The sequence below is a fragment of the Coregonus lavaretus genome (genome assembly GCF_964263955.1).
Source record: "Coregonus lavaretus genome assembly, chromosome: 28".
NCBI classification, from domain to species: Eukaryota; Metazoa; Chordata; class Actinopteri; order Salmoniformes; family Salmonidae; genus Coregonus; species Coregonus lavaretus.
Genome location: NC_140015.1, coordinates 36,791,719 through 36,803,111, shown reverse-complemented (window position 1 = coordinate 36,803,111; position 11,393 = coordinate 36,791,719). Strand labels below are relative to the sequence as shown.

At 43.6% G+C, this 11,393-nt stretch overlaps 1 protein-coding gene across 1 annotated transcript; it reads left to right on the top strand.

Annotated features, from left to right (window-relative positions):
* The first annotated feature begins 762 nt into the window (after positions 1-762).
* On the top strand, positions 763-10,997 carry LOC311104056 (elongation factor Tu, mitochondrial-like). The gene is made up of 10 exons (XM_084145712.1): positions 763-809; positions 1,460-1,506; positions 1,754-1,898; positions 2,113-2,279; positions 4,221-4,490; positions 5,688-5,820; positions 6,493-6,597; positions 7,650-7,801; positions 10,332-10,451; positions 10,592-10,997. The coding sequence occupies exons 1-10, from the start codon at positions 773-775 to the stop codon at positions 10,760-10,762; spliced, it is 1,347 nt and encodes a 448-aa protein (XP_084001838.1). The 5' UTR covers positions 763-772; the 3' UTR covers positions 10,763-10,997.
* Positions 10,998-11,393: the final 396 nt, after the last annotated feature.

The window sequence follows — 11,393 nt, the reverse complement described above, 5'->3', positions numbered from 1 at the left end:
CTACAGAGTCAGTGCATTTATCCCAAGACCAATGCAGTGTGATCATTGTAAAGCTTTTGGTCATGTTTCAAGTGTTTGCAGAGGGGAGAAGCCGAGATGTCCAAGTTGTGGAAAATATCATATCATGTGTTACAAAAGTGATGAAAATGTGACATGTTGCAATTGTGGTGGGAACCATGAAGACACGTCTTTCGAATGCCCAACAAGGGTGAAAGAGAACGATGTGGCCAAAGTCAGGGCTGTCCAGAGCATTTCATATGCAGCAGCTGTTAAAAGGGTTGAGGGTTTGAATGGTGTACCTGAAGAGTCCATGGTGGTGGATAGGCCTTCACTGCAGGCTGCAGGGGTTGCCTTTCACCAGCAAGATCCTGACATTTTAAAGGTTAAGAAGGTGGACTTTGTGTACTTTATAGCTATGGTAATTAATGGCACTGCCAAGGCGGAGAGAAGGTCCAGGAGGATAGAAGTCAGTGTGGATGCGGCGGAGCGGTTCCTGGGGCTGAAAGATTTCTTGGCGAAGGAGTTATATGGAATATTGTCACAAGCCGTACCAGGAATGTACTATTTTTGTAAATGTACAATTTTTATTTGGTTTGATTAAGATAGTTTCCCTATTAAGTATGGATTTTCTTTTTACCTTGTTTTGGTTTCAACCCGTCCAGTTGGTGGGGGCAATACACCTTTTGGGATTGTAGTCCGCCATAAAACCCACAGAAGAAGAAGAAATGGTCACCATGTAGTAACGTAACGTTCATCCGCTTGTCAGTCCAAGATGGCGGCGCTCGTTGGGCTTCGTGCATGTTTCTCCGGTTAGTTACAGTTATACAACGTATTCACAACCAATATTGTAATTTACTGCGTTCAATTATTAATAACCTTTATTTTCCATTGTAATTTTTTGCCTTTTAATCGCGAAGAAACGTATGTGGGGTTTAAATGAACCTTAGTGAGCATGGATGCTGTAGCAGGCTAGCCGCTCGGCTCGTTCCGCAGGCAGAGCAAGGTCACGTTAAATAATATTAGTTAAACTAGCTATCTCTTGCGTTGTGAAAACGTTAGGCCTATCAAAAACGTGTCAGATACAGTTGAAAACGAAATTATTTTTCTAACGTTGTAGCTAGCGTCAGAAACATTTGCATTTTGAAAGAATGACATACAGGGAACAGTAATGTGTATAGAAGTAGCCTAGGTTATGACAGATAACAAGCCTATGCACATTAACGTTAGGTATGGCCTACCTTCGTTCCGCAACATAGCTAAGGGGTTTTGTTGGGACATTGGTCTTATAGGTTTTATAGAATAAACCCAATGTCTCAACATAATCCCTTATGTTGCGGGACGAAGCTAGATAGCCCTAAGCCATGTCTGTACACCTTGTGATATTTAGCTAGCGACTTCTCTTGACACTGTCAACTGTCTCGGAGTCCACCTGATTACTAAATACATGTTATCATTCTAGCCCTTCAGCTTTCCTCACCCGGTCTCCTGCACAGCTCCTATAAACTGGTGAGTACCTAGAAGGTGTTATGAGTATGCAGTCATTCACACACACTATGGAACACCAATCAGGGATATAAAATCGCAGTCCTAGGGGGCAGTAATGTTTGCTGGTTTTAGTAATGCATTGGGTGGCAAAAACTGTTCGTGATTCAATTAGCATTTGCCTTCATATTTTTTTGACTGATCACCTGCTCATACGTGTCTTCTGGCCCTGCTGTCCATTAAAAAAACTCTTCAATTTTTTTCCTCCCAGTGTGCAGTGCCATTTACACGGCGGAACTTTGCAGCAGAGGCCAAGGCCAAGAAAACATATGCCAGAGACAAGCCCCATGTGAACATTGGCACGATTGGCCATGTCGACCATGGCAAGACAACTCTAACGGCTGCCATCACCAAAGGTAACTGATGTCACCATTGAATTTTCTCAGTTTACATCTGGATTAGTGAAGTCAAACTAAACAGATAACAGGCGAACTTGAAACCCATTGAGTTACTGTGTACTGTTAACCAATCAAAGCATCTGCCAGCAGAATAAAATGTTCTGTCAGATGCTGTTTGTTCTCTATATTAAGATATTGTATATGTTTCTAAATGAGCCTTTGTGTTTCCCAGTGCTGGCTGAGGCTGGAGGCGCCCGCTATAAGAAGTATGAGGACATTGACAATGCCCCCGAGGAGAAGGCCAGGGGCATCACCATCAATGCGTCCCACGTAGAGTACACCACAGCCAACAGACACTATGCACACACAGACTGCCCGGGCCATGCTGACTACGTCAAGGTAACACAAGCGTTGAACACCCATTCTAAAATCCACCTCAAACCCGTACCTCTCTGTTGCCTGGCTACCCAAAGTCCTTGCCCCGGCCAAACACTAGACTACTACAGTAAGCTAGACTACTACAGTAAACTAGACTACTACAGTAAGCTAGACTACTACAGTAAACTAGACTACTACAGTAAGCTAGACTACTACAGTAAACCAGACTACTACAGTAAACCAGACTACTACAGTAAACCAGACTAATACAGTAAACCAGACTACTACAGTAAGCTAGACTAATACAGTAAACCAGACTAATACAGTAAGCTAGACTACTACATTGCATCCAGTAATTTAATTATTCAGAATTGTCTCCCCAAACAAAATTAAGACAGTTTACATTTTCACTAGACTATACACATAAAGACGCCTATTAATTTGAATAACCTCGACTTCGGATAGGCTATTAGCGCGCTGGCAAGGTTGATTGATTTGTATTTTATTTGACCGTTTTAAAATACAAACTGTTGCTTCAGTCATGTTGGTACAATAATACAGACATAAAAAATTATTTACCCAAAAATTTAACCTAGGAAAAGTTGAAAGTGTCATTGAGACCACTTCAATTTCATTCAGGCTCAAACGAGACTTCTGTGTTGGCTACATTGTTTGATATAATTTAAGACTCTAAGTTTCAGGAAATGGTAGTTACAGGTTTAAAAAAAAAAAAAAAAAAAAAGCAGGTAAATGCTCCAACTTCCTGAGGGGGAAGTTGACTAAACCGCTCCGGACCCCCCCCCCTACCCAACCTTAGGCCTACATCAGCACCACCTTGTCAGAAACTGCTACGGACCCCCCCCCTACCCAACCTTAGGCCTACATCAGCACCACCTTGTCAGAAACCGCTCCGGACCCCCCCCCTACCCAACCTTAGGCCTACATCAGCACCACCTTGTCAGAAACCGCTCCGGACCCCCCCCCCTACCCAACCTTAGGCCTACATCAGCACCACCTTGTCAGAAACCGCTCCGGACCCCCCCCCCCTACCCAACCTTAGGCCTACATCAGCACCACCTTGTCAGAAACCGCTCCGGACCCCCCCCCCCACCCAACCTTAGGCCTACATCAGCACCACCTTGTCAGAAACCGCTCCGGACCCCCCCCCCCTACCCAACCTTAGGCCTACATCAGCACCACCTTGTCAGAAACCGCTCCGGACCCCCCCCCTACCCAACCTTAGGCCTACATCAGCACCACCTTGTCAGAAAATCCTAGGGAGAGCCCTGATTGTACATTTACATTTATTTCTAGTTAGCTACTGAAGAGCAGCCAATGACCAAGTACCCATAACAGTCTATAGTATACCGTTCCTACTGAGACATTCTTCTGCCAACATCCATTATTAGGCATCAAAAGGTGCTTTTGTCTATGATTTGAGCAGTGTGGGTGTTGCACGTGCACTGTTGTGGGGTGGCAGGTAGCCTACCGGTTAAGAGCGTTGGGCCAGTAACCGAAAGGCCGCTGGTTCAAATCCCAGAGCTGACTAGGTGAAAAATCTGTCTGGGCCGCTGAGCAAGGCACTTAACCCTAATTGCGCCTGTAAGTCGCTCTGGATAAGAGCGTCTGCTAAATGACAAACAAATATTTTAAAATCTGTGGGGCCGGGGGTGCTGCCGCCGTGCTGAAGTGGTTGGCAGGTCTGTCATTTAAAAGGCAAAACCAATCCTAGATCTCCATTCCTACTGAGACACTTTGGGATTTTGGGACTAGAATTGTAATGGGGGTTGGAGGCTAGGAGCACGTTGATTAGTCACGGGATACAGCAGGTATAAACAGTACAGAGAGATGCTGACTAACAGGCTCTTCCTCAACAATGCAGTGTTCAGTATGAAAGGTAAAGAGATAGAGAATGACAGTATGATTGTCACACAAGGTGACATGTTTACCTTTCTCCTGTAGAACATGATCACAGGCACGGCTCAGCTGGACGGCTGCATCCTGGTGGTGGCGGCCACGGACGGACAGATGCCCCAGACCAGGGAGCACCTCCTGCTGGCCCGGCAGATTGGCGTGGAGCACGTGGTGGTGTTTGTGAACAAAGCGGATGCAGTGGAGGACAAGGAGATGCTGGAGCTGGTTGAGCTGGAGATCAGAGAGCTGCTCACAGAGTTTGGCTACGACGGCGAGAACACGCCCGTTGTCATCGGCTCGGCCCTCTGTGCCCTGGAGGTGAGTGCATGGTACGAGGTAGGGTTGTGGCGGTGGCCGAATAACCTCACAACTTCGGATAGGCTATCAGCTCGCTGGCAAGGTTGATCGATTTTTATTTTATTTGATCGTTTTTAAAATACATACTGTTGCTTCAGCCATGTTGGTACTATTATACAGACATACAAAATAATTTCAATTTTAAAAACCAAAAAGTCAACTGACTTATTTCAATGTGGTCCTTTTAGGTAGACTCGCAAATCCGCCTGATCCCGCGAGCTTCCATTAAACGCGAGCTTCCATTAAACGCTGCAGGGATATCAGTCTGGTAGGGCTGTGATGACCTGAGCCACGCCTTTTCTCTCACTGTTGCTTTGGACTAATCAGCATCCTCTGATGAACTATGGGAGTGGTTTAGTCCCGTGTAGCTCAGTTGGTAGAGCATGGCGCTTGCAACGCCAGGGTTGTGGGTTCGATTCCCACGGGGGGCCAGTATGAATATTTGTTTTTTTAATGTATGCACTCACTAACTGTAAGTCGCTCTGGATAAGAGCGTCTGCTAAATGACTAAAATGTTTAGTTGATGACAGGCAGTAGACAACAGGAAACAACGCATAGGTGATGGCTAAATATAAAGCTTTACATGAGTCTGAACTCTGCTAAATAAACTCTGCTCTTTATCAGACCTGCTCCATTCTGTGTGAAAGCATATCATCTAAATTACGAGATGGTTCAATAAAGTGTAGGCTGAGGTTACTGTATCAAGACGGTCTCTGTATTGAATCTGATGCAGTACCCTAATCTTTATCATCGCCATGGTTTGGCAAAAACATTAGGTGCTGATGTTGGGCTACTATATTTATAATAGTCTCACATTGACATTTCTATATTTATCTGCCTTTGGCTCATATAGCCTATTGTCCTGGTAGATATGCCTTTCTCTCTTGAAAGATGATAAGTGCTTGTGTTACTTCTGAAAAATGCAGCACTGTGGCTTCTTTTTTTCTGATTGCTTGGTGATCCAATCACTTTTGAATTTGTTCTGTGCAACGCCTCAGCTCAAACGGAATCCCTTCCAGACAGACAGTGCAGCTGTAATCAGTCTGGGAATTTGTGCAGCGGTAAAACCTTACCTGTTGTCTCACCTCGTCTAACCTCCCCTCCCCAGAACAAACAACCTTACCTGTTGTCTCACCTCGTCTAACCTCCCCTCCCCAGAACAAACAGCCTGACCTGGGTGTGAACGCAGTGCTGAAGCTCCTAGAGATAGTGGATGAATACGTCCCTCTGCCCAAGAGAGAGCTGGAGAAGCCCTTCCTGCTGCCCATCGAGGGAGTCTACTCTATCCCAGGTGACTGAGAAGTAGCTCAAATTGTAAAGAGAAACTAGATTTCTCATTAAGTTAAAAAGCTGTGTTGCCACTAGGTGGCTTCCTCTCCTTACTATATGTCATCGACCTGACTCATTGTTATCCATTTAACATGACATCATTCAGAAGCAGTGCAGGGATAAATTCAAGCTCTTGCACTGTACTCTTCAGATAGGTGTTTCCTAGTGAAAACATGACAATAGATGTTAAAACGCTGCAATAGGATCCCACTGTCCCTGCATCCTTGCTAGGCTCATCCCAGTGTTTGACAACGGTTTCCGTAGCCACTGAGCTATCTTCATAAAAAATCTTTGAAATTAGTCAGTCTGCTATGTTTGTGCAGCATGTGTTTTGTGACTGGAACAACATGCCTGTTTTCTGTACATCTGTGTAGGAATAAACAGTGTATCTATAACATGCAGTTTTCCTCTCCCTGTCTTTGTGTGACTTAGTAAGAGTGACTCTTTGGAAGCACTTGTATCAGTTTCCTTTGTACCTTTCTGTTTCACCTTTTATTTTATTGATGCACGTATGATGTAGTTCAGCCGTCAGCCATCATGTCTCTGTTCTGATCTGTCTGCTGGTGTCTAACCACGTCTCCCTCTGGGTATCAAAACGATTTATTAAACATGTATTCATTCATCTCTCTTTCAGGCAGGGGTACGGTGGTGACTGGCACTTTGGAGAGGGGCGTCATTAAGAAGGGCGACGACTGTGAGTTTGTGGGGCACAACCGTGCCTTCAAGTCTGTGGTCACTGGTACGTGAATGTGGAGGCACACCACTATAGAAAGGTTGATTTCAATTCATTTCAAACAATTCAATTTTTTATCATTCATAGAGCTTTCATTCTTCACATTTTAGAGATGTAGCACACAGGTAACAGATGCTGTAAAACTGTGTTCATATTACTGTAATTATTCCTGTAAGTCCAGTTTAACACTATAATTGCTATTATTCATTGTCACAGAATACGGACAGAACTACCCCTAACCCCTAGTACAGTGTTCTGACAGTACTACCCCTAACCCCTAGTACAGTGTTCTGACAGAACTACCCCTAACCCCTAGTACAGTGTTCTGACAGAACTACCCCTAACCCCTAGTACAGTGTTCTGACAGAACTACCCCTAACCCCTAGTACAGTGTTCTGACAGTACTACCCCTAACCCCTAGTACAGTGTTCTGACAGTACTACCCCTAACCCCTAGTACAGTGTAGTGACAGAACTACCCCTAACCCCTAGTACAGTGTTCTGACAGTACTACCCCTAACCCCTAGTACAGTGTTCTGACAGTACTACCCCTAACCCCTAGTACAGTGTTCTGACAGTACTACCCCTAACCCCTAGTACAGTGTTCTGACAGTACTACCCCTAACCCCTAGTACAGTGTTCTGACAGAACTACCCCTAACCGCTAGTACAGTGTTCTGACAGAACTACCCCTAACCCCTAGTACAGTGTTCTGACAGAACTACCCCTAACCCCTAGTACAGTGTTCTGACAGAACTACCCCTAACGCCTAGTACAGTGTTCTGACAGTACTACCCCTAACCCCTAGTACAGTGTAGTGACAGAACTACCCCTAACACCAAGTTAAAACTACAACAGTAGCTCCACTGCACTTCTTCTAGCACCAATTACCCACTAATAAGACCACTGGACAGAGTTACCCAAAATAGCCCTCTGGTAACCCCTCAACTCCACCTAAAACCTCCATACACAACTCCATTCTGAGTCTAATTGTTCTCCCTTAACTTAACTTCCCTTCACCATCTCTTTCTTTCCCTCGCTCCCCCTCTCTCCTCCCCAGGCATTGAGATGTTCCACCAGTCTCTGGACAGAGCGGAGGCAGGAGATAACCTGGGTGCTCTGGTCCGAGGGCTGAAGAGGGAGGACATTAGGAGAGGGATGGTGATGAGCAAACCAGGCTCCATCCAGCCTCACCAGAAAGTCCAGGCCCAGGTCTGTATCATATCATAAATAAAGTCCAGGTTTGTATCATGTAATAAATAAAGTCCAGGTCTGTATCATGTAATAAATAAAGTCCAGGTCTGTATCATGTAATAAATAAAGTCCAGGTCTGTATCTTCAGCTAGCAGCTCTAGAGGAGTGTGAACTGTTGGTGTACCGCATACGTAGTGTTGTAGTCTAGTACTGCAGTATATAGGTCTAGTGTACCATAGTGTTGTAGTCTAGTACTGCAGTATATAGGTCTAGTATACCATAGTGTTGTAGTCTAGTACTGCAGTATATAGGTCTAGTGTACCATAGTGTTGTAGTCTAGTACTGCAGTATATAGGTCTAGTGTACCATAGTGTTGTAGTCTAGTACTCTACTATATAGGTCTAGTGTACCATAGTGTTGTAGTCTAGTACTGCAGTATATAGGTCTAGTGTACCATAGTGTTGTAGTCTAGTACTCTACTATATAGGTCTAGTGTACCATAGTGTTGTAGTCTAGTACTGCAGTATATAGGTATAGTGTACCATAGTGTTGTAGTCTAGTACTCCCAGTATATAGGTCTAGTGTACCATAGTGTTGTAGTCTATTACTCCCAGTATATAGGTCTAGTGTACCATAGTGTTGTAGTCTAGTAGTCCCAGTAAATACTTTTCTGAAATAATTTTTATTTTATTCAGTGTTTTACATTTGACTATATTAAGTTGGTCAAATTAAATGCATGTCTATCTACAGCTATGGGATAGTATTTGTGGCCCATGCCTGTCTACAGTTACAGTGGGGGAAAAAAGTGTTTAGTCAGCCACCAATTGTGCAAGTTCTCCCACTTAAAAAGATGAGAGAGGCCTGTAATTTTCATCATAGGTACATGTCAACTATGACAGACAAATTGAGGGAAAAAAATCCAGAAAATCACATTGTAGGATTTTTAATGAATTTATTTGCAAATTATGGTGGAAAATAAGTATTTGGTCACCTACAAACAAGCAAGATTTCTGGCTCTCACAGACCTGTAACTTCTTCTTTAAGAGGCTCCTCTGTCCTCCACTCATTACCTGTATTAATGTGACTTGTTTGAACTTGTTATCAGTATAAAAGATTCCTGTCCACAACCTCAAACAGTCACACTCCAAACTCCACTATGGCCAAGACCAAAGAGCTGTCAAAGGACACCAGAAACAAAATTGTAGACCTGCACCAGGCTGGGAAGACTGAATCTGCAATAGGTAAGCAGCTTGGTTTGAAGAAATCAACTGTGGGAGCAATTATTAGGAAATGGAAGACATACAAGACCACTGATAATCTCCCTCGATCTGGGGCTCCACGCAAGATCTCACCCCGTGGGGTCAAAATGATCACAAGAACGGTGAGCAAAAATCCCAGAACCATATGGGGGGACCTAGTGAATGACCTGCAGAGAGCTGGGACCAAAGTAACAAAGCCTACCATCAGTAACACACAACACCGCCAGGGACTCAAATCCTGCAGTGCCAGACATGTCCCCCTGCTTAAGCCAGTACATGTCCAGGCCCGTCTGAAGTTTGCTAAAGTGCATTTGGATGATCCAGAAGAGGATTGGGAGAATGTCATATGGTCAGATGAAACCAAAATATAACTTTTTGGTAAAAACTCAACTCGTCGTGTTTGGAGGACAAAGAATGCTGAGTTGCATCCAAAGAACACCATACCTACTGTGAAGCATGGGGGTGGAAACATCATGCTTTGGGGCTGTTTTTCTGCAAAGGGACCAGGACGACTGATCCGTGTAAAGGAAAGAATGAATGGGGCCATGTATCGTGAGATTTTTAGTGAAAACCTCCTTCCATCAGCAAGGGCATTGAAGATGAAACGTGGCTGGGTCTTTCAGCTTGACAATGATCTCAAACACACCGCCCGGGCAACGAATGAGTGGCTTCGTAAGAAGCATTTCAAGGTCCTGGAGTGGCCTAGCCAGTCTCCAGATCTCAACCCCATAGAAAATCTTTGGAGGGAGTTGAAAGTCCGTGTTGCCCAGCGACAGCCCCAAAACATCACTGCTCTAGAGGAGATCTGCATGGAGGAATGGGCCAAAATACCAGCAACAGTGTGTGAAAACCTTGTGAAGACTTACAGAAAACATTTGACCTGTGTCATTGCCAACAAAGGGTATATAACAAAGTATTGAGAAACTTTTGTTATTGACCAAATACTTATTTTCCACCATAATTTGCAAATAAATTCATTAAAAATCCTACAATGTGATTTTCTTTTCTCATTTTGTCTGTCATAGTTGACGTGTACCTATGATGAAAATTACAGGCCTCTCTCATCTTTTTAAGTGGGAGAACTTGCACAATTGGTGGCTGACTAAATACTTTTTTTCCCCACTGTATGGTATATTATTTGTGGTATATAAAAAAAAAAATATATATATATATATATATATGTGTGTGTGTGTGTATTCTAGTAGTCCAAAGTTAGGATATGATATGTTCTTTTAATTGAATATCAATGGAATTAATGTACAATCTGTCATAACATCTCTTCATCCCAGGTCTATGTCCTGAGCAAGGAGGAGGGTGGCAGACACAAGCCCTTTGTCAGTAACTTTATGCCAGTCATGTTCTCACTCACCTGGGACATGGCCTGCAGGGTCCACCTGGCAGGAGACAAGGTAGGTGACTATCTGTCACCTTTGAAATGGTCAATCTTTTTCACTAATGTGATTTGTGTATTATAATGTAGTGTGCCCCATTGTCCAGGGCTGTGTTTTACCCTCTTTGAGGAAAGACTGATCCTCTTCTCCTCTAACAGGACATGGTGATGCCAGGTGAAGACACATCCCTGACCCTCACGCTGCGCCAGCCTATGATTCTGGAGAAAGGTCAACGGTTCACTCTCAGAGATGGCAACAAAACTATTGGCACCGGCCTGGTTACTGACATACTGACCACCACAGAAGAAGACCAACACAACTGGGGCTAAGGAGAGAGGAGAAAATATGGGAGGGAAGGAAGTATCTATCTGTCCAATATATCGGTCTTTAGACATAAACACACACACACACACAGCAGTAAGGAGCTGCTGAGACTGCATGGCTCTCTGCTTTACTGACCAACCAGAAGACCCACAATGAGATGTTCTGAGTTGTCTTTCTGTGAAAAGGCCAGACTGTCATTTTCCGCTTGTGTAATAAAATGTATTTAATAGTAAAACATCCTGCCTGTTTTCAGATCTACTTCATTGTTTGGTGACTTTGTATAATAAAGGTTTAGATTTGGGTAGCAATAGCCACCTGAACTAGCTGCTTGATGTAGCATTTTGAAACTATTAAAATATGGTACAGTAGTGAAATGTTTTTGTCACCTTTAAAGGCCTTGATTATACTCAGGTAGACCTATTCATTACTGTGAATATGAACATTCATAGTTGTGGAAACCAAGTAATTCAATTAATAACAGATGGACACAGTCACACGTCAATAGGAATAACAGCTTTACTTCATTTATTTAAGGAATATGAAATACAGTTTCCATAGATTAACATACAGGGTTACATAGAATGTAAGAAATGCTACATGTTTTAAAGCTCAAGGTGCTACAATAAAAACCTCAGT